The sequence below is a fragment of the Physeter macrocephalus genome, chromosome 18 (genome assembly GCF_002837175.3).
Source record: "Physeter macrocephalus isolate SW-GA chromosome 18, ASM283717v5, whole genome shotgun sequence".
Lineage (NCBI taxonomy): Eukaryota > Metazoa > Chordata > Mammalia > Artiodactyla > Physeteridae > Physeter > Physeter macrocephalus.
The window spans coordinates 85,301,420-85,323,727 of NC_041231.1; the positions used below are offsets into that span (position 1 = coordinate 85,301,420).

At 53.0% G+C, this 22,308-nt stretch overlaps 2 protein-coding genes and 1 long non-coding RNA gene across 7 annotated transcripts in view; 2 read left to right on the plus strand and 1 right to left on the minus strand.

Moving 5' to 3' along the window:
- Nucleotides 1–17,928, minus strand: part of LOC102983231 (uncharacterized) — an 18,737-nt gene extending 809 nt beyond the window's left edge. Inside the window, exons 1-6 of one of the 5 annotated variants that reach the window (XR_008615818.1) lie at nt 16,564–17,928; nt 7,912–8,195; nt 4,522–4,933; nt 3,762–4,003; nt 3,019–3,207; nt 7–125 (exon numbers count right to left, since the gene is read on the minus strand). This is a non-coding gene — a long non-coding RNA (uncharacterized lncRNA). The other 4 variants (XR_008615820.1, XR_008615819.1, XR_008615817.1 and 1 more) reach the window with 4 other exon arrangements.
- Nucleotides 11,500–16,524, plus strand: CDSN (corneodesmosin). Its single transcript, XM_007106352.2, has 2 exons — nt 11,500–11,941; nt 13,960–16,524. The coding sequence occupies exons 1-2, from the start codon at nt 11,857–11,859 to the stop codon at nt 15,384–15,386; spliced, it is 1,512 nt and encodes a 503-aa protein (XP_007106414.1). The 5' UTR covers nt 11,500–11,856; the 3' UTR covers nt 15,387–16,524.
- A 1,235-nt stretch (nt 17,929–19,163) lies between the features above and the next one.
- Nucleotides 19,164–20,553, plus strand: C18H6orf15 (chromosome 18 C6orf15 homolog). The gene is made up of 2 exons (XM_007106351.3): nt 19,164–19,293; nt 19,528–20,553. Exons 1-2 carry the CDS (start codon nt 19,215–19,217, stop codon nt 20,370–20,372), a joined length of 924 nt encoding a protein of 307 aa, XP_007106413.2. The 5' UTR covers nt 19,164–19,214; the 3' UTR covers nt 20,373–20,553.
- Nucleotides 20,554–22,308: the final 1,755 nt, after the last annotated feature.

Consider the following 22,308-nt stretch of genomic DNA (forward strand, 5'->3'; position numbering starts at 1 on the left):
CCCGGACCGGGAAGATTCCCACATGCCGCGGAGCGGCTGGGCCCGTGAGCCATGGCCGCTGGGCCTGCACGTCCGGAGCCTGTGCTCTGCAACGGGAGAGGCCACAACAGTGAGAGGCCCGCGTACTGCAAACAAACAAACAAAAAACCACCTATATGTGACCGGTTTGAAAAAAACAAAACGAAATAAAACCAAACAAACAAAAAGCCCCCTAAGTTTAGAGTTTGGAAATAATCTTAGAACAAGTGTGAATTGTAGGTGTGAGCCTGTAATTTAATAGGCCTCCAAGTGGACTAGATTCACTCATTCATTCAATCATTATCTCATACCCTCAATATGTCCTGCAATGTCAGGTGCCACGGGGGACTATAACGAATAAAAATATACAGTTCCCATTCTCAGGAAGCTTCCAATTAGGCCGGGGGAGACAGGATTTACATGCAAAGTTAAATGACAATGTCACAGGCTGTAAGGATGCATTAACTAAATAACTACATGAGTAAACATCACAGTAATAGCCTTGGCAGTAAACGCCACGAATGCAGAAGAGAGTCACGCACGGGGAGCTGGAGTAGTCAGGAGAGGCTTCCTGGAGGCCCCGAGCGGGGCGCGGCAGGAAAGCAGGCTGCGTGACCCTGGCCGGAAGACCGGCCAGGAAGGGGCGGGCCGGGGGCTGCAGGCGCAGGAGCAGGCGCGGAATCTGGGCCCCCGAAGCCCCACGCCCTCTTGCTTCAGGACTGGCCCTGAGCCTGCGCCCCTGTGTGTGCTGTTACAGCGCCCTGGTATGGCCTTCCTCTCCCCAGCCAGTTGTATTTATCTTCCGCGACACCTCTCCTGCGCTGCTCCCCACCCTCACCTGTACCCCTGCCTTGTGGCACCTTGTTCTGCGGTGCAGCTGTGCCTGGGACAGAACTCAGATGGCAATGTTTATTCCCATCTCCCCTCCTCTGCCTCCTCTGAACCTCTTGGAGGCAGAGACTGTGTTCTGCGCATTTCTTCTCGGACCCCATCACCATTTGGTACCTACATTTTGGTACCCAGCAGCCCACCTGTGCCTCCGGCTCCGGGACATTGCCCTGTGCAGGAAGTGCTGGAAGCACCTGGAAACGTTTCTCCCCCACATCGTCCTTCCTTCCCCTTCCCCACCCCAACCCAGAGCCCTTATTGGATGATGGAGAAATATGGGCATCTTCTGAGCCCCAGTTGCCCTCTATGAGACTTCGCTTGGTTCCACACAGTTGCTTGGCCTCCTTGCCTTCCTGGTCCCACTTCCCCACTCCTTTCTCCTCCTCCCCACCCTTATAACTTTTGAATAAATCCCTTTTACTGGAATTTTTGTCTCAGGATCTGCTTCTGGAACATCCAACCTAAGACACAACGAACGGTTTGCTATAAACCCTTGCAGCTGCTTTTTACTGCGCATGTGCAATAGGGGTACTGTTGCCCGAGGCATACAGAGTAAGCTCTCACTTAATTTGCACAATAACCCTATTGTTATCACCGTTTCTCAGAGGAGAGAAACAAAGGCCTGGAGAGGTACAGTGACTCATGCAAGGTCATACGGAGAAAAGTGGCAAAACTGGGATCTGAACTGAGGCCTGTCCTGATTTTAATTACATTATCCCATCTCTTCGTTCATCTGTGTAAATCTGACACGGAATACAGTGCCTGGGCCTGCATGGACACTGAATATGTTGTATTAGGGTTCTCCACAGAAACAAAACCAATAGAATATACATGGAGATTCATTATACGAATTGGCTGAGGATGCCCACGATCTGCCGTCTGCAAACTGGAGAACCAGGAAAAGCAGTGGAGCAATTTAATCCCAGTCCGAAGTTCTGAGAACCATGGGAGCCGATGGTTTTAAGTCCCAGTATGAGTGCAAAGGCCCAAGAATCAGAGGACTGATAGGGTAAATCCCAGTCTGAGTCCAAAGACCAAGAACCAGGAGTGCTGATGTCCAAGGGCAGGAGAAGATGGGTGTCCCAGCTCAAACAGAGAGCAGATCTGCCCTTCCTCCACCTTTTTGTTCTGTTCAGCCCTCACAGGTTGGATGGTGCCCACCCACATTGGTGAGGGCGATCTTCTTAACCCTATCTACGGATTCAAATGCTAATCTCTTCCAGAAACACCCTCACAGGCACACCTGAATGTAAGGTTTCACCAGGTCTCTGGGCATTCTTTAGCCCAGTCAAACTGACACATAAAATTAACCATCACATACGTGTTTTATGAATGGCTGAATTCATTAATGAATGGTGAGTTTGGGCAACAGAGAGTAGATCAAAATGTTTAGAGTGAAGGAGATATATATCTATATCTATAGATATATATTTTTATTTTGGCCTCATCATGAGGCTTGTGGGATCTCAGTTCCTCAACCAGGGATTGAACCCAGGCTGTGGCAGTGAAAACCCGGAATCCTAACCACTAGGCCATTAGGGAACTCCCAGAGTGAAGAGTTTATAGCCTGGAGAAGAAAGAAATGTTGCGGAACAAGTAGGTTGGGGGGAATTAGAGAAGGTCTTGGTGCCCGGCTCAGGAGCTCACATCTGAAAGTCTTTCTCCTTGGATAGAACTGTGTTCTTTGTGGGGAGGCACACATAACCTGTCTTGTGTACTGTGGCGGGGAGGTATGGGATAGAAGGCAAGAAGGAAGTCTGGATTCCTCACACTGGCCCTCCCTCAGCAACTTCTCAAGCCAGTGCAATGGAGTTTGTTGGGAATGGAAAGAGAAAAACATTCTTAAAGGAGAGAGAAAGTGAGGGAACGAAATGAGTCCCTGATGTAACCCAGGAAAGGATCTCACGCTCTTTGCATCATTTCCACATTATGTTGGTTTCCATGTCTTTCTCCCCTTGTAAAGCATGAGCTTCTTGAGGGCAGGGATTGTGCCTTGTCTGTCTTTGTATGCCTTACTTCTCTCCTAGTACTTGGCCCACAAGGTGTTCAATAAAGCAAATTATTAACCCCATTTTACAGATGAGGAAACTACTGTTGACAGAGGTAACTCACCTTCCAAGACAACACAAGCGCCAAAGTCAAAACTGGATGTATGGGGCTTCCCTGGTGGCGCAGTGATTGAGACTCCATCTGCCGATCAATGCAGGGAACACGAGTTCGTGCCCCGGTCTGGGAAGATCCCACATGTTGCGGAGCGGCTGGGCCCGTGAGCCATGGCCGCTGAGCCTGCGCGTCCGGAGCCTGTGCTCCGCAACGGGAGAGGACACAACAGTGAGAGGCCCGCGTACCGCAAAAAAAAAAAACAAAACAAAACTGGATGTAAGTTCCAAACCAACTCTTCCCAGTTTGACACAACAGGTGGATGAGTGGGAGAAGGAAGGGAAAGCAAAAAGTAATTGGAGATTTTAATACCAATTAATAGGCAGCAGATATTGGTAGCTAAAAATGCTGTGTTTATTAGCTGGGAGGAGGCTGAGTGGGACTGGATGGTATGGAATATTAACTAACACAGGGGAACCCACTGTGCCAGCTTATCCATTTAGATTAGACAATGCTGATTCTTCCCCATCTGCCTTGGCTGACCTCACCTAAGAGTGTCTGCGGTGGGGACACTATTGCATCTTATGTCAACATGGAGTCATAGAAGAAAATAATAGAATAGGATCTCTAATAGATTTAGAGAACAATGGCTCAGTACCTTGGATATGGCCGGTAGTCAATAAATGCTTAGCCAATAAGAGAAAAGAACCTTGAACTGGTATCTTGGTATAATCTAATTATAGAAGCTGAGTTACCTTGAGAAATCATTGGGCACAGCCCTCAGCCTTTGGGCAGGCGAATAATGTCTTTGGACTACACAGAAGAGTTGGTTGTCTGCTCTCCTTTGAAGATCTCTAGGCAGGGAAACTCCAAACCACTCATTTGTTTATCTATTTGCCCATATAATGGTCATTTATTGAGCATCTACTGTGTGGGGTGCTAGGTGATGGTGACAATCTCAGGGAGAAGTTTCAGTCCTCCCTGCCCTCGAGGAGCTCTGTGTCGAGAGAGGAAACAAAGATGTATTAATAAATCATGACAGTAAAATGTGATAAAAGTTAAATTAGGGAGGGGCACACCCTAAGGTACAAGCCCAGGAGGGAAGTGCTAACTCCTCTGCCAATTTCATGTTCCAAACTCATCTGACCAAAGACTTGCTTTGGTATAGACTTAAGCTCTCTTACTGTACATTTTCTCCCTCTAATCTTTAATTAACTGCCCACCAGGTGTCTAGCACTGGCTCAAATAACTTGTCGAATTAAACCAAACCCCTCTCCAAAGGTTTTTCCAGCTAATACCCTTCTCTTTTGCAGCATAATCTGAACTGTGATGGGGACAGACAGGATGGTGTAGTGGTGAAGGCATCGGATTGTGACCCAGTTCGTTGTTCCTACGCTGCCATCTGATCTCTGCGTGGCCCTGGGATGTGAATTTAGGAGATTTCCTTAATAATCTCTAAATTCCCGCGCAAGGCCCGCAGCCTCAGTTCCTCGTCGGTGGTGTTCCACGACCTACCACCAGAGGGCAGCATAGATACTCCTCCAAGGCGTTTCCCTCCAGTCCTCCTTGTTGTGCCGCTAACATCGTCACTCGCCCGGCCTCCATCAGGTCCCACTAATGCCCTCTTAGTCGCCAAGGTGACTCCTCTAAGGTGAGTCAGGCACATGAGGTGAAATGAGGCAGGCGCTGGGGCCCTCAGGAAAATTCAGGCCAGGCTGCTTGCCCAAGTGGTCCATTCATTATCTGTTCTTTGTCTCATTATTAACTGAGTTCCCTCCGTGAGCCAGGCAGCGCTAAAGCTGTGGAAACAGCGGTGAGTCAGAAAGGAGGGCCCCACCCTCCCGAGGCTTACCTTCTAGTGGTGGAAGGGAACAACAAGCAGATGCATACAGGTTGTATGTAATACGCTATCACGTCCTGATAAGAGCTATGAAGAAAAAGAAGGCAAGAGGAAGGACATAGCGAATGATATGGTCCATGAGTGTGGGGATGGAGGGCTACAGTTTTTTTTTTTTTTTTTTTTTGCGGTACGCGGGCCTCTCACTCTTGTGGCCTCTCCCGTCGCAGAGCACAGGCTCCGGACACACAGGCTCAGCGAACATGGCTCACGGGCCCAGCCGCTCCGCGGCATGTGGGATCTTCCCGGACCGGGGCACGAACCCGCGTCCCCTGCATCGGCAGGCGGACTCTCAACCACTGCGCCACCAGGGAAGCCCAGGGCTACAGTTTTAAATAGAAAAGTCAGAGAGGGCTTCTGAGAAGATGGCAGGTCACAAGGACTGAATGAAATGAGAGACTGAGCCAGGTCATGTAGCGATCCAGGGAGAAGAGGGAAAGCTAGCTGTGCGTAGGCTACAGCATCAGGATACCAGGTAAAGTCCCCAGCTACTGGTAGCGGGCATCATCTTAACGCCCTGAACTTGTGTCTGTAGCTCCAAAGGATAAATAATAATTTCTGTCTCCTAGGAGCATTGAGAGAATCAAGATAAATCCTGCACGTGCAGATGTTTATGACGAGCTGATTGTTCCACACTGTCGAGGAGGAGTCCGTCCTTCTCTGGTTCTAGGCCTGGGGCCCCAGAGAACAGAGCTGGACATGGCACGCCCGCCTCTCCTGTAGGATTCTGTGTTTACTGGTGTGTTACCTGTGTGTGGGGGTGATGCATCAGGCACCGGGGGCACACTGTGGGGTGAGAGAAGCTCCCTGCCCACGAGGAGCTCTCAGCCAGAGGGATTCGGACAGTCTGGGAGAAGGAGAGAGGATGGGCCCCTGCAGATCCCACCCCCGGAAACAGTGAGGGCCACAGCCTGCCTAGAAGTCCCTCCTGGGACAAGTCCTTCCAGCCTCTCCTGAAAGCACATTCAGACTCTGCCTCAGTCCCCGTTTTCACCCTTTCCTGCTGGATCAGGAGGGAGCTGGGTCTCTAATTCTGAGTGACCAAAAACAATAAAATGCATGAATAGCAACAGTGGAAAGAATGACTATTTAATAGCGGAGCGTAATGAGCAGACAAGGAATGCTGGTTTCCCTAGCACTCGCTCCACAGAACAGAGAAGAGGAAAACTATTATTGTTATTCTGAGAGCTAATCACAGCCTCTATATTCACCTCCTCACAAGACAGGAGGGCTGGTGGCCAAATCAGATGTGGCTTAAACAGAGCTATGAAGTCTTGGACTCTAGGAGCATGACCGTCACTCAGCTGACTCCCTGCTGCTTGCAAGAGGGCAGGGGGAGGAAGGGAAAAGAACGGGGGTTGGGGGGACACATAGCCTGGTGGGCAGAGCCCCTGCCTGCTAAGTTTTTCCTCTACGGGATTCACTGGCTGAGGATGCTCCTTGCTCTGACCCCGATCTTCACTCCCATGTCCCTGCTGTGGTACCCGGGTCCCTTGGAGGGCGCAAGCGGGGTTGCTAAGAGGGTGAGAACAGGGCCAGGAAGAGCAAAAGTAGATGCTCCCCAGGCCAAGTTCCAGGAGGTCAGTCCTAGAGGAGAGAGTGATGGACCAGGGAGCTGAGGGGGAGAAGCAGGAAGGGTGTAGCTGAGTATGGACCACACCATGGAATATATTTTGAGGGAGTAGATGTATTTTGATGGGGTGGAGACTGCCCCCCAGAGCAGCAATTCTCAGCCAGGGGTCACACGTTATGCTGGGGTGAGAGTCCCTGAAAGAGTCACTTAGGCGATTTTTTTACACAGCACTGCCTACCCCACCCCAGCGTCAGATGAATGCCTTGTCCAGGGGGAAATCCCCGTACTTCCTCTTTGTGGCCACGTGAGCTCTGCCATTTGTTAATGGAAGTGTGCTGTATCCCTCAGAGGCAGGGGAGAGAAGAGTGGCTCAGGGGAGACAGTCACTCACGAGGAATGAGGTCAGGACAGACAGGCCCACGAGAGAGCACAGGTGGGCGGCTCTGTGTCAGAGCCCAGTTCACGTGCCTGCTGCCACTGCCTGGGTAGACCAAGCACTCTTGGAGGCCAGGCCTTGGCCATCGGTATATCCCACCCAGCACCTCTAGTGGGCTTTGCAGGTAGTAGATGTGGTTGGGAGGGATAGAGGGCATGGAAACCAGAGAGGGGGGGAGATGTGCTCCAGAGAAAGGTAGAAGGGGGAGGGTGGCCTGGACACATTCATTCATTCTTTTGTTCCCCCAAATCACCAACTGCCTAAGTACTTGGACAGACATGTGCCTTGCCCACTGCTGTGGAACCCACAGTCCAGAGCCAAAGGTTTTTGTCTCATTTTGAGGTCGCATGGGAGCTGCATAGATGATGTACTACAGAATCTATCTGAGAGGAGGGTAAAGAAGTAAGGCCAGGTGGCACGTGGGTTCTGCCCTTGATCATCTACCATGGGGAAGGAACCATGAGGAGGGCAGAGAAGGACAGACTAAAACTGAATACAGTTTAGCCAGTCACATGGGCTCACCTGGGCTAAGGAGAGTCCACCCTGTACAGGGTGGGCAGGAACCTCCAAATACAAGTGCATTCTGTCCTCTGTGTTCTTGGTCATGAGAGGGACCGGGTGGAGAGTGTGGATGACTCAGGGCCACCCATCCCCACCACGGGTAAAGCAACACCAGGGGACCCAGAGTGTCAGCTTCCCGTGTGAGGGGGGGATGAGTCCGCCACAGGTGGAGGGAGTGTGATGGAGAAAGAGAGAGCAGGAGAGGAAAATGGCTTCGACTGAAGCAAAGGAGGGGAGAACCCACAGGTCCTGGAGCCCAGAGTGGCTCCGGTGGCCTCTCCACTACTCCCCACCACAGAATAACCTCCTCTTTCAGGCTGTTCCCCTTCTTCTTCTTCTTTTTTTTTTTTCATTCCCTTTCCACCTCTCTCAAGCCTAAGCCTTAAGTCTACCAAGGACCCCTGCAGGGAACACTTGTTCCGGAACTTCTGTCCTTACCTTCAGGCCCATGGGTGAAATGCAGAGAAGAAAAGCTTGAGTGAGAGGGACTTTCTCACTTAGGAGTTACTTTCTGAGACTTTGATGACACAGGAATCTGCACACATTCTTATAAGATTTAAGGAACCTCTGAAGTCCGTCCACGGACCACTGCCATTCATTTATGGCATGGCATCAGCTGCATGAAGACATGAGGCTCATGTGGATTGGGTTTGAGTGCTTTCCAAACTCTTTTGCTGGTTATCAGCTGGTTCGGGCAAATAATTTAAACTCAGTTTTGTCATCTGTGAAATGGGGGAGAAAAAACATTTACCCGTAGTGCTGTTGTGAGGATTAAACACCAGAGCACGTGTTGAGTACGTAGGATCATATCCGGCCCACAGTCGGCGATCAGGAAACGGGGTTCTCTGCCCCCAAGCCTCCTCTCCCCAAGCTGCTCCCCGCTCAGACCCCTCAGTTCCCGTGCCCTCCTTTAGCCTGGTGTTGTGATCACCGCCCTGCTGGTCCACGCGGCCCGTCCACTCCTCCAGCCCGCCGTTCCGCTGCGTGTATGCTTCCCACGCCAACCGAAGCCAGCGCTCCTCCTAAACACACCTTCAGCACCGCCAGGGCCCTGAATCTGAGCCATCATGCTCGTCTCATCATTCCTCAAGGGCCAGGGAAATTCCCGCCACTTCCTCGAAGCCAAGTGCCTGCCCCATTTCTCCAGGCCCGGCTTCTCTCCACACTGTGAGTTCCCAGCTGGGCTGCAGCTCCTCAAAGGCAAGGACAGTTCATCTTCCTTCTTGTTGCAATTTAGGACCGTGCACCTCGAACCCGTGCCCCGTGCAGAACGCGGCAGCACAGAGCAGCCCAGGGTGGCTTGGAGGGGAGGCAGCCCGCCTTCTTCAGATATGGGGCAGGCACAGGTATGGGAGGCACATGCTTTAAGCTTGGCCTTGTCTGGTGGGGTTTACTGGGCCTCCCACGTTCTCTCACGCAGTCCTCCCACTGGGCAGGGCACTCGCTGGCGGGCTGAGGGGCAGCCCCGGGGCTGGAGAGCACAGCAGACCCACCTGCGCCACCGTGGGCCTCGTCTAACTGGCGAGCATCCCCAGGAGCCCTGGCCTGGGCGGTCTCTCAGCCAATGCCCTTTCCTAGCCCCCGGGCCCCATCAGCTTCAGATTTTCACGGCCTGAGCTGAGAGAGGGTGAGACCCAGGGACACAGCAGAGGAAGACACATCGGAGCAGATTTCAGGAAGAAACAGGGAGAGCGGAGGAGAGGGGCTCAGAGGGCCCACGTGTGGGCAGGCAGTGGAGGAATGGGGCGGACGTGGGTGGGGGACGGGGAGGAAGGGGTGGGCAGGAGGGCAGCGGTCAGGAGGAGGAATGTGGCCACACCATTGCGTGGTGTGTGTGGCTGGAGATTTGGCGAGAGGCCCAGAGAGACTGTGCCTCCTTCAGCCCCGGCCGCCCCAGCCCAGGTTGGGAGGAGTGGGAGGAGAAAACAGGACAAACGTTGCCACCTCTGTTTATGCTGGAAAAGAATACCCCACAGAGCGCAAGCCATTCCTCCTTTTCTGTCCGCCCTCAAGGCTCCTCTTCTCTCGGCCACTCCCCTCCCTCTCCCAGGGCCCCCTCTCGCCCTCCCCGCTGGAGATGGAGCCAGCGAGGCCTGAGACTCTAGGGAAGGAGGTCATCATTTTAAATTGCACCCTCGTGTGCACGCGTGTCTGCTGCTCTGTAGGGGGCGGAGGGGAGTGGAGAGGAGACTCCTCCAGGTCATCTGGGCTGGAGACTCGGGAGGGAGGGCCTGGGGCTGTGCGTGAGCCCATCTTAACTGCCATCCCCCAGTGGAGGACACAGGCAGGACATGCAGACTCCACCTGCCAAGAGCCTGTGCCAAGAGGCTTGTCCCATCTAATCTTTCTGATAATTTCCTATTCGATCCTCACAGAAACCCTGCAAGGTAGACATCATTTAAAATACTCCCATTTTACAGATGAGAATAGTGACGTTCAGGAAGGTTGGGTGAGTTGCCCAAAGCTGGGAGGTTAGCTGGGACTTGAACCCAGGTCATCCTGATTCTAAAAACCAGTGAGGGGACTTCCCTGGTGGTCCAGTAGTTAAGACTCCGTGCTCCCAGTGCAGGGGGCCCGGGTTCCATCCCTGGTCAGGGAACTGGATCCCACGTGCTGCAACTGAGAGCCCGCATGACGCAACTAAAAGATCCCGCATGCGGCAACTAAGACCCGGCGTGGTCAAATAAAAAATTTAAAAATAAAATAAAACAAGTGTTTTCTTTTTTTCCTCCCTACTGCATCAACCCGCTTCAGGGGCCGCTCTCTCACTGCCCCCATGGCCCCTCTCCCTTCCACTCCCATTTTGGGTGCTAGGGGAGAGTCAAGGGCTAGATTCGCTGGTAGCCACTAGCCGCATGTGGCTATTTACATTTAAATGAATTAAAATTAAGTAAAATTAAAAATTCATTTCCTCCAGTTGGTCAATACTAGCCCCATTTCAAATGTTCAGTGGCCACACGTGGCTCGTGGCTACATTATGGGGCAGCACAGAGAGAGAACATTTCCATCATGGCAGAAAGTTCTGTGGACAGTGCTGGGCTGGGTCAGAAGCAGGGCAGGAGACGGAGAAAGGGAGAAACGAGCCGAGGGCTCCGGCGGTAGGGCTGCCTCTGTGAGGAGACCAGGGCAGTGCGGGAATGAGGGTCCAGGCCAGGGGAGCAGGGAGAGGGCTGGGTGGGCTTGGGGAAGAGGCAGAGAACCTGACCCGACTCCCAGGTCCCTCCTTCCAATACTGATACTCTTGGCAATACCAGTGAGCTGTTAATTGGCTGGGGTGGGGTCAGGTTCCAAGTGGAGGGAGGGGAATGCGACGGAGGAGGAAGCACCCCCTCTTAGCAGGTCACAGGGCTCTGGTCCCCCAGTCCTGCCCTTCATCCTTCAGGGACCCAGGATTCTGCTGACCCTCCTTGGTCCTACCATGGATCCTACCCAGACCAAGCTGGCTGCTTCCTGTTGGTCATCCAGGCTGGGCAGCCAATTAATGGGCGGCAGGGCTACCACCTTCCCAATTAGTCTTATTAGCCTCTTGCTCACCCACTGGAGCCAGGGCCACCCCTTGGGGAGGGGCTGTGAGTGGCCTGTGAGTAACCAAGGCCCGGCTATGACAGGGGTCCTCAGCCCAGGCCTATCTCTGGGCTGAGGCCCTGGCGTCCAGCGCCTGCGGGCCGTCCCTGGAGCCCCCCGGAAGGGAGAGGTCAGGGAACTGGCTTGGGAGTGCAGACTCCAAAGGCCCGCTCACTGATGGCACACATAATAGCTGTGCGGCAGGCATGGTACTTGGGCAGTGACAGCAGGGCGTGGGGTGTAGATCTTTATACCCGGAGGAAGAGAGTGGAAGCTGAGTGATGGGTCTCAAGGAAAGGGGGGCGCGGATCCAGAGACTGTGGAGGGCTCCCAGGCGGGGTTAACCGTGCAGCGGGGGTGGGGGCCACAGCAGGTACCCGGTACGGAAGGGCAAGTTGAAATGCCCACATCTGTGCATGGAGGGAGGACGGGGGGGTCAGAGAGGCCAACACTGGGGAAGGCAGGAGAGTGAGGGAGCCAGGGGACTGGGCCCCATGGTGAGAGTGGCCGCCCCGGAGTGGGCGGCCTTCGGGGCAGAGCACCTGGTTCCAGGTTAGGCAACGAGGAGCCGGGGCAGGCCAGCCAGGTGGCCCCAGGGCCACGGTACCCCACACTGCAGCCACCCCTGCTGCTGAGTAAGCAGATACCCAAACTGATTACTTCAGCTCCTCCTGGCCACACCAACTTCCCCCCCGGCACCTACACCTCTGCCTCTCCTCCCCTCCCCACAGTGACTCCTGCCCGGAAAATGTCCAGCCCTGACATAAAGGCCCCGGGTGTCCACGAGCTGCTGTCACTCAGGAGGCCACACGGTCCAAGATGGGCTCTTCGCGAGCACCCCGGATAGGGCGTGTGGGAGGGCGAGGGATGTTGGCATTGCTGCTGGCCGGTCTCCTCCTGCCAGGTAGGAGGCTGGGGGCCCTGGGCGCAGAGAGAGTGGGGAGAGGAGGCGGGAAGGAATGCAGATGCCAGGTCAGAGAAGGCTGGGGGGAGCCCTGCGTGGGGAGAGTCCAGGAGAGGACCCAGCGAGGGCGGAAGGGCAGGGGCTCTGGAATCTGATGCTTGAGTCTGGGGGCCGCTCCTTGCTGCCTTGGCACCTCAGGCAAGCTGCTTAAATTTACTGAGCCTCCATTTCTGAAACTCTAAAAATGATGCTAAAGTTAACCCCTAGCTCTAGTTTCTCTATGACTCTCTGATTAAGTAATGTATGCCACAGTGCTGTCGAATTCCTAGAAAGTTATAGAATGTTGGCTGTTGTTATTATTGTTATTATTATTATTAGAGTGCTAGAAGATGGAGTCGATATTTAATAGTCATAATAGTTGTTACCATTCATAGGGTCCTTTTTATGTGCGAGACACTCCACTAGCACTTTATTTTTATTTTTATTTTTATTTTTTTTTTTGCGGTACGCGGGCCTCTCACTGTTGTGGCCTCTCCCGTTGCGGAGCACAGGCTCCGGACGCGCAGGCTCAGCGGTCACGGCTCACGGGCCCAGCCGCTCCGCGGCATGTGGGAATCTTCCCGGACTGGGACACGAACCCGGGTCCCCTGCATTGGCAGGCGGACTCCCAACCACTGCGCAACCAGGGAAGCCCCTCCACTAGCACTTTAAATGCATTAGCTCGTTTGAGCATTAGAAGGATGGTGTGAGAGAAGTGTCCTCACTCTACACAGGAGGACACTGAGGCTTGAAGAGGTTAGGAAACTGGCTCAAGATCACAGATTAGAAAGCAGTTAAGCCAGGATCCAAACCCCAGGCTGGGTGACTCCGGGGCCTGTGCTGTTGATCACGGTGACCTTGCTCATAGCCCCGTGGGTGGGAGCGGGCTGTGTGGCATCGGGGGAGCAGAGGAGGAGCGCGGTGGGTGGGGGGGCCTGGCTGATTAGTGCAGCAGAGTGAAGGGGGCGGGGCTGCGGGCAGAGCTGGGGTTTGGCGTGGTGGAGGTGGATGCATTGAATTTCCTTCTGAGGAGAGAATGGGGAGCTCACAGTGTGGAGACCTGGTTTTTGGTGGGGTGTTCAAAGGAGGAACGGCAGTAATAAATCATGTCTGATGCTTCCTGCTTTTGTAAAGCACCTTCTGCATGCATGGTCACATCTAGCGCTCACCGTAACTCTGTGAGGAAGGCAGGGCAGATCTGGCCTCTCCAAATGTATGACCTGAAGTACGTGGCTCTGTCCACACCACTTGGGACCAGAGGTGGTTAAGGTGGGGAGTAGAGGAAGGGTGGGGGGAGGGTGAGGCTGGGTGAGGAGCAAAGGGTCAGTTAAGGAAAGAAGTAAAGGCAGAAGCGGTCAGATGTGGGCCTGGGGGCAGGCAGGCGCGCGGTGCTGGCCAGCGGGGAGACAGCTGATAAAGGTCAGGGGCCTCGGAGGAGGGCTGCATCCTCATGTCCCCGAGCTGGGCTCGGGGTGCAGGGTCCTGTCCTGCTGGTACAAGCGGGTTCTGAAGCGACAGTGCGTGCCCCCATGTCCTGGCCCCCACCCAGCTTTCCTGGCATGGGCGGTGCCGAGGCGGGAAGCAGAATTTCCATTCTGTACCCAAGCCTGGCCTCTCGAGGGGAAGCTGGCGACCCAGTCATAGTCCTCAAGTGTCCTGTCCTCTACTGCGGTCCTCCTGCCCCTCCCCCGCTTTCTCTTTTCTCAGCGTCTGTTTGGCTATTTTCCCTCCCTTCTCAGTCCTCTGTGGTTCTGTCTTTCATCTCCTCCTGCCATCTGGTCCCACGGTCTCCCCCATCGCTCAGAGTCTCAGTCTCCCCCGCTCTCAGTCTCTTTGGGGTCTCCCTGCCTTTTCCACCCCAAACTCTCCCTGGGCTCCTCTCAGGAGAGATCAGAGTAGCAGGTGACTGAGGTGGGTCTGGGAGGGGAGAAAGAATGTCCAGCCTCTCTGGCCCTTGCTAACCACTATTTCCTCCCCAGGGACCTTGGCCAAGAGCATTGGGACCTTCTCAGAGCCCTGCAAGGACCACACGAGTATCACCTCCCCCAGTGACCCCTGTCTCCTGGGGAAGGGGGTGTCCAGCAGCTTCAGTAGCCAAAGTGGCTCCAGCAGTTCCAGCAGTTTCCTTTCGAGTTCCAGTGGCTCCCGTGGTGGCTCCAGTGGCGGATCCGATGTCTCCAGTGATGGTTCCAGTGGCTCTAGTGGTGGCTCCAGCGGATCCATTGCTACCCATCGTCGTTCTTCAGGATTTTCGTTACTTAAGCCAGGAACGGGGTACTCCCAGATAAGCTACCCCTCTGGACCTAGCTCTAGTCTACAGGGTGCATCTAGTTCCTCCCAGTCAGGAAGCATCAGATCCCAGTATGGAGGAGGCTCGAGCTCTTCTGTTTCTCAAACCTCCTCGATGTTCAGCAGCAGTGGCCAGAAGGTCAACGCCAAGCTGCACCCCTGTAGTTCCAACATCCCTGACTCTCCCTGCAGTGGGGGACCCATCGTCTCGCACTCTGGCTCCTACATCTCCAGCTCCCATTCTGTGTCTGGGGGTAAAATGCCTGTAGTGGTGGTGGTGGAGCAGCACAGCTCTGGTGGCCCCAGAGTGGGTCAAAGCGTCCCCTGTAGCAATGGTGGCCTTCCAGACAAGCCCTGCCCCCCCATCACCTCTGTAGACAAATATGGCAGCTATGAGGTGGTGGGTGGCTCCTCTGATGGTTATCTGGTCCCAGGCATGACCTACGTCAGGGGCAAAATCTACCCGGTGGGCCACTTCGTCAAAGAGCACCCCATCAAAGGCTCTCCAGGGGTTCCCTCCTTTGCAGCCGGGACCCCCATCTCTGAGGGCAAATATTTCTCCAGCAACCCCATCATCCCCAGCCACAGCTCTTCTAGTTCCAACATCTACCAGTCGGGAGCTTCCTCGGCTATTGTGTTCCAGCCGGTGGGCTCTGGTGGGGTCCTGCCCCATGGCATTGGCTCCAAGGGCTCTAAGGAGCCCTGCTCCCTCTCCAGCTCTGGAGTCCACAGCAGCTCTAGGCTTTCCAGCAGTTCTGGTTCATCTTTCCAGCCCTGTGGTGGTGTTTCCCAGAGGCCCAGCTCCTCACCAGGCACTGGCTCCTTCAGGGGCAGCTCCCAATCCCACGGCGAAATCATCCTTCAACCCTGTGGCAGCAAGTCCAGCTCTTCTGGTCACGCTTGCATCTCTGTCTCCTCCTCAACATTGAGTAGGGGTCCAGCTGTCTCTTCCCAACATGACCGCACAGCTGATGCCAACCCCTGTGGCTTTGGCAGCTCTGGAACGATCCCCTGCCACTCCATCCGGGACATCCTAACCCAAGTAAAGCCCCTGGGACCCCAGCTAGCTGACCCTGAAGTTTTCCTACCCCCAGGAGAGTTACCTAACAGTCCATAAAGCAGATTTTGCCTACACTCATGTGCAGGCATACACACACACACACACACACACACACACACACACACACACACACACACACACACACCATCTCCCAGGTGGGAGAAGTCCAGGGGCCCAGCCATGGGGGTAGCTCAGTTTTCTTCCACCCTCCCAAGAGAGCTGCTCTACTTCCCCCATTGTCCCAGTGTGGCAGACTCTCCCTTATCTGCTCTTCGTTCTTTACCTCCCCAAATCGTAGGCTCCAAATCCCTTTCCTCATTCTCTTCTACTGTTTAGATGCCCATTGTACTGCAGTGCCCTCCCTGCCAGATACCCTCTCCCTAGAATTTCCTCTGCCATTTCTTTGAGATGGTATAGTCCATTGGCTAACCCTACTCATTCAGATTCTTGACTGGGAACCCCCTGAAATGTCTTACAGTAACTCTGATGCCTGGACAAGCCATCTCCTCCCCGCCCCCTGCCCCCCCTTTGCCAAATAAAGCACAATCCAAACAGTTATTTGAAAACAATGACCATTTTTCACTGATCTCATTTCACCATCTGGTCAACCAGCATGATATGCTGTTGGGTTCTCACACCTCCAACTCCACTCCCACCCTTCATTTTAGAGCTCACCACACCCTTCCTGAGTTCCCAACATTCCTCTTTGTCTCTCAAGGTCTCCATCTCAGTCCCCCTTCCTGGCTGCCAATTCCCTCAACGTTCAGAGGCTTCCCTGTGTGGGGGAGATACCAGGGTATCTGCAGAGACTGGAGCAGGCTCCCTGCCCTCTCTGCATCCTGGACAGATGTCTCAATAAACTGTGTGAACTAGATTAGACTTTTTGCCTTCTTGGAGTCCTGGGTCTCCTCTTGGGACCTGAGTGATGCTCTCCTATGCCTCTAAAGGTCCTGTGTCCCCCACTTTCATTCATAAATTGGCCTGGTATTTCTGACATCTTACAGCTCCTCCCACAAAGGAGGAAAATCATAAATATTTGTTGAACTGAAAGCAGGGGTTAGTTGGTCTCCCAGATCCTTCCTCTCACGTCTCTTCTCTCTCATTGCCCCAGGAAATCCATTCTTGTTCCACTGGCCATTCACTCTGCAGTCCTCCCCTCTCCTTACATAGACCCCTAATGATTTCCTCCCCCTCCCCACCTGGCTCCTTCTCCTCATCCATTAGTTGGCCTCACCTTCTAGATGCCATCCTCTCTGGGAGTCCCGAGCGTCGATTTCCTGGGTTTCTGGGACACCAGGAGCCTCGGGAAGGCTGGAACACAGCAGCTGGGACCAGATTCCTGGGGACTGAGTAGGAGCCAAGGGAGGCGTGGTTCTGGGAGCTGTGGGTGGGGGAAGTGAAAGACAGAGAGGACAGGAGCATGACGGGTGTGAGGCCGAGCACGGTGACTCACTGGCCTACATCGAAACGCCCCAGGCTGTGGCAGAACAGTGTCCTCCCCAGCAGTGTCCTCTCCACCTTCACACTCCTGCTGCCTCTGCTGTGCTTCTAGAGTGAGAGCTGGGAGAGGTGAGAGGGCCGAACACTACAGTGGGGAAGGGGAGGTGGCCTCCAAGGGAGAAGACTGAGAAAGTGGACAGGGTGCCGAGGTCCATGTGATTATGTCCTGGAGACAACAGGGAAGACACTGAGACCAAGGAAGCTCTCATGCCCCAAGGAGGGGAGGGTGAGTTGAGCTCACCCTTACAGGAAGATCCTCACCCCAAAGCACAGAGCACCTCTCAGAGCCTCTTCTTGGCTGCAAAGGAATTCACCCCTACCCTAGGAGCTAGATCATTCCCTCCTATTGGGATGATGTCATCTGGCCCCAAATTTAGGACTGTTGTTGAATTCTCGAATCAGCAGAAATATGTTATGTTGATCAGAAATGACCTGGGGCAGCTGAGCCAACCTGCAGGGTTGACTGAAGACAGAGGAGGGCTCCAGAACAGTCCTGTTTCTGTCATCACTGTGGGGTCACCCTTGGTTACCATCTGCCCCCTGGACTGCAGCCAATAACAGGAATCAAGGCCCTCAGAGGCTCTGTGGACTGCAATTGTGTGAGCGATGCAGCCTCTGACACGAGTATCCCTCTAGTTTCTGGTGTGAACCAGGTCAAAATGTTTTGCAAAACTGGTGGATGTCACCCCAAAAAGCTGCTGCTCTGTACCCACTGGCCAGATCTGCACTCTTTTTAAAAAAAATTTTATTGGAGTATATGTTGTCCACTGGCCAGATCTGGAGAGGAGCTCTTTACCCTTCCAGTAGCCAGCTAGCAGGGGCTGGGGATGAGGATGGAATGGTAAAATCTAACAGCTAATATTTAAACTTCATGCAACAAGAGAAGCCTAGTCTCGGTGCGTCTTGGAAGCAATAGAGAAGCAAAGGCGTTTAAACACTTTTTATTGGAAAAATTCAAACATATTTAAGAGTAGAGAAAATACTTAATGAATCCCTATGCTCTCATCATTCAGCCTTAACAATGATCAACTCATGGCTATTTGACAACAGCATTTCAATGCCCTTCTACTTAGTTCGAAACATCTGCTCTCTCTCTCTCTCTCTCTCTCTCTCTCTCTCTGTATCTCTTGTATTCTGTGGACACATTTGACCATCTAAGGTAGGCAGACTTGTAATACTTAATGAATCCCTATGCTCTCATCATTCAGCCTTAACAATGATCAACTCATGGCTATTTGACAACAGCATTTCAATGCCCTTCTACTTAGTTCGAAACATCTGCTCTCTCTCTCTCTCTCTCTCTCTCTCTCTCTGTATCTCTTGTATTCTGTGGACACATTTGACCATCTACGGTAGGCAGACTTGTGCCCTCCCCATCACCAGAGATGTCCATGTCCTGATGCCTGGAAACTGAATATGTGAGGTTACATAGGAAAGGGAAACCGTTTGCAGATGGAATTACGGTTGTTAGTCAGATGACCTTAAAGTAGAAAGATTATCTGGGATTATTTGGGTGAGTCCGATGTAATCATAAGGGTCTTTCAATATGGGAGAGGGAAGAAGAGGAGGTCAGACTGATGCAATGTGAGAAGATCCTGCTGTTTCTGGCTTTGAACATGGAGGAAGGGGACCATAAGCCAAGGAATTCAGGTGGCCTCTAGAAGCTGGAAGATGCAGGGAAATGGATTCTTCCCTAGGACCTCCAGAAAGGCTCTACCAACACCTCAATTTTAACTCAGTGAGACCCATGTCGGACTTCTTCAAAATTGTAAGATAGTAAATTTGTGTTGTTATAAGCCATTAAGTTTGTGGTTACTTGTTATAGCAGCCATAGGAAACCAATACACCATCATCTCTTAAGGATGAGAACCAGGTCTATTTCCATAGACACAGGGTCTCATCTAGGAGCAGCCCCTCAGAAGGGGGCCACTTCTGCACTCCAGAACCTCCTGAAGGTTGAGGTCAAGACGATGTAGCTATGAGGATGCACGAGAAAGGGGTGCTGGAAGAGAATGATCTGGATCCCAAAGGGAAACAGAATCAGGTGTTTCTATTGCTGAGAAGTCAGTGAAGAGATTGGGACCCCAAGGGTGAAGGTCCTCATGTGCCTGGTGTCGGCAGCCAGGAAGGGTAAGGCTGGCAACAAGTGATGAGTTGTGAGCCAGGACACCTGGGTTAGGAAGGGGTGGGGAGCTTGAGGAAAGGAGCAGGGTGGGAACACCCAGCTTCCCTGAATCATTCAAGTGGTACCTGGTGCCAGAGAACGAATTAGGAACGAGGGTGGAACGTAGAGATGTATTGTTTCCACACCACTGGCTCAGCCTGTTTCTGATGTCCCCCGCCCACTAACAGGATAAAGGGCTGGCTGTCTTGGAGCTGAGGGAGATGCAGAGCAAGATGCAGGGCCATGTGGCAGGGAGCCGGGCTCCTCTGGGCCTGCTCCTGGTCTGTCTTCATCTCCCAGGTATGGAGGCTGTGCCAACTTTTTGGGCAGGAGCGGACTGGTGGTCCTCGGGGAACTGGGACTGAGGGAAGAGGTAAAGGTGGGAGCGTGTACAATTGGGTCCCTGAGGGAGGAAAGAGTTAGCACAGGCAAAGTGGAGGGACTTGAAGCAAAGGGAATCAGGGAGCCAGGGAAGGGAGGGCACTGAGACCAAACATCTGGTCCACTGGCTGCCTCCTCTTCCCCTTCCCTCAGGCCTCTTTGCCCGGAGCATCGGTGTGGTGGAGGAGAAATTTCCCCGAGACTTGGGGATCAACCTGCCTCTGCTTGGACAACCTTCCTTGACCAGCCCCTCCAACTCGGAACATCCTCAGCCCAGACGAGACCCTGGGCCTAATGATTTAGCAAGGGCTCCTCTGAAGCACAATCCTTCTCCATCACATGGCTCTCAACCTGCAGGAGGTGCTGGGGTACAGAGGTGGCCCCCATCTGGGGGGCTGCCCTCCATGGATTCCTGGTCCTCGGAGGACCCTTGGCCGATGATGGCTGCTGTGGACGAGGACCATGTGGGAGAAGTGCTGCCCAAAGAACTGTCCTACCTTTCTAGTGCGGCTGCCCTCCCTCCGGGCAGCGGGCCTTTGCCTGCAGAGCTCTCTGCACACCCCGCGGACCCCTCACCCGAGGCTTCACTCCTCCACCAGGACTCTGAGTCTAGACGGCCAATGCGCTCTAATGTGCTGGGCGCCCAGGGAGTAATCCTTGCCCGACACTCTCCCTGGCCTCTCATCAATAGGATTCGATGGCCACTTCTGCCTGGTCACCCCTGGAAGACCCTGAATCCCGGTGTATACTGGGGAGGTGGAGGTCCTGGCACTGGATGGGGAATAAGGCCCTTGCCATACCCTGTGGGAAACTGGGGTAACAGTAATCAATACCCAAGTACTAGCTGGTGGAATATTCATCGGTATCCAGGTACCAGATGGGGGAAAATTCATCTACATCCAGGTATTAATAAATTTCCTCCCAGAGTTGTCCGTGCTCCTGGCTCTTATTGGAGCAACCCAGCTGGCTTTCCCAATCCTCAAAACCCTGGGTCATAGTGGATTTAGGAGAATGACAGAGGGGGGACAGCCCTAAGTTAGAAGTCAGAGAAGGGAGTTCTGCTCCCTCCCCTTGCAGTGTGAGCTAAATCCTATCAGCTGTTTTCTAGCGTCCTCTCCACTTTCACTGCCTCCCTGCTCCCCATATGCTGATCTCCAATAAAACAGAGCACTTACTGAGTCCGCTTCTTCTGAGTGTCTTTGCTTCTGGGTGCAGACTGGAGTTTTGTCCATCCCCATTTTCTAGTCATCCTCATGTCCCTCTAGGGTCCTCCTGACACTCTCTTGCTATACCCATCCTTTGCAAAAGATCAAAGCCCAGGTGTGTGAGGGTGGGGCCTCGTGGTCTCATCTGGGCTAAGTGGGAGAGCTGGTCCTAGAATTATCCTGGAATCTGAAAAGGGGAGGAGGGGCAGCAGGACTAACTGAGATGGCACCTGTGGCAGGAGGCAAGGATGAGGTCCAGGAAGTTGGTACCAGGGCCAAGTGGGGAATGAATAGTCTTTGATTCAGAGACACAGAGGGTCAGAGAAAGTCATTTTTGTCTATGCTTACCTTTTCTTCCCAGAAAGTTACAGTTCTTGGAAGTGGAAGAGGCATTGATCTCCCTTATACACATCGCTTGGTACATTGTGCCCCAGAGAACCACAGACTTTGGGCATTTGCTGAACAAATAGCAGACCTCAAAAGAGGAAGAAAGGAAAGGGAGAAGGGACAGGAAGAGAGAAACTTGGAGCCAACAGTCCTGCCTATGGCTGCATTTGATGCTTTTATTCTCAAGTGATGACACAGTCTCTTCTTTTGGTCACACTACCCTCCCTTTGGTTTTCCAGGAGCTCAGTATCCCTGTACAGGAGTTGGAGTGGGGTGAGGAAGGGTCATTCTAAGAAAGTGCAGAAGGAAGTTAACAGAAGCTGGTGGGGGTGATGGGGTTTCCAGGGGGCACACTCCTGGTGTCCACCCATGACTTCCCATCACCAGCCACACCACCCTCTATCACCCCAACCTCCTCCCCCAATTCTTTCCCACTCTGGACTCTCACTTTCTCCCTGTCCTGGGGCAGGCGGTTCTGTTTTCAGCACCTGTCTCTTCCACAAGCCCAAGCTCATTCTCAGGCTTGGTCTCATTTCTGTCTGTCCCTCTTTCTGGCTGCCTCCCTCTCTCTAGTCACTCCTATTTGCACTTTTAAATTCTGTGTCCGCACTCCCCTCCTCTGTTCCCCACAAGCACCACGGGAAAGGGACTTTGCTTGTTCACTGCGGAACTCCCAGCACCACGGACAGCGTCTGGACCAAGGTCAGCACTCAGCAAACACTGAGTCAACGCACTCGCACTCTCTCTCTGACTTCCCTGTTTTCTCTTTTCTTCCACTTTATTCCTGAGCCACAGGGCTGCACACAGACTCCCATTTGTACTGCTACCATGCCCTTCCCAGAGCCTCACTGACATCTCCCTAGAAACGCCACAAAGCCCTTCTCAGCTTGGGAATGCTCTGTACATTCCATTCTTTCACCTTCATTAACAACTGTGAGGAAGAGGTTGTAAGATAAAGAAACTGAAGTTCAGAGAGATTAAGCAATTTATACAAGGTGACACAGCTAATACGTGACAGAATCAGTGACTCAAACCAAATTTTTCTATCTGTCCAGGGAGTGTTCAAGTATAATATGCAATTAACAAAAACCCAACTCATGCAGCTGAGTAACAAAAAAACAAACAACCCAATCCAAAAATGGGCAGAAGACCTAAATCGACATTTCTCCAAAGAAGATATACAGATTGCCAACAAACACATGAAAGAATGCTCAACATCATTAATCATTAGAGAAATGCAAATCAAAACTACAATGAGATATCATCTCACACCGGTCAGAATGGCCATCATCAAAAAATCTACAAACAATAAATGCTGGAGAGGATGTGGAGAAAAGGGAAC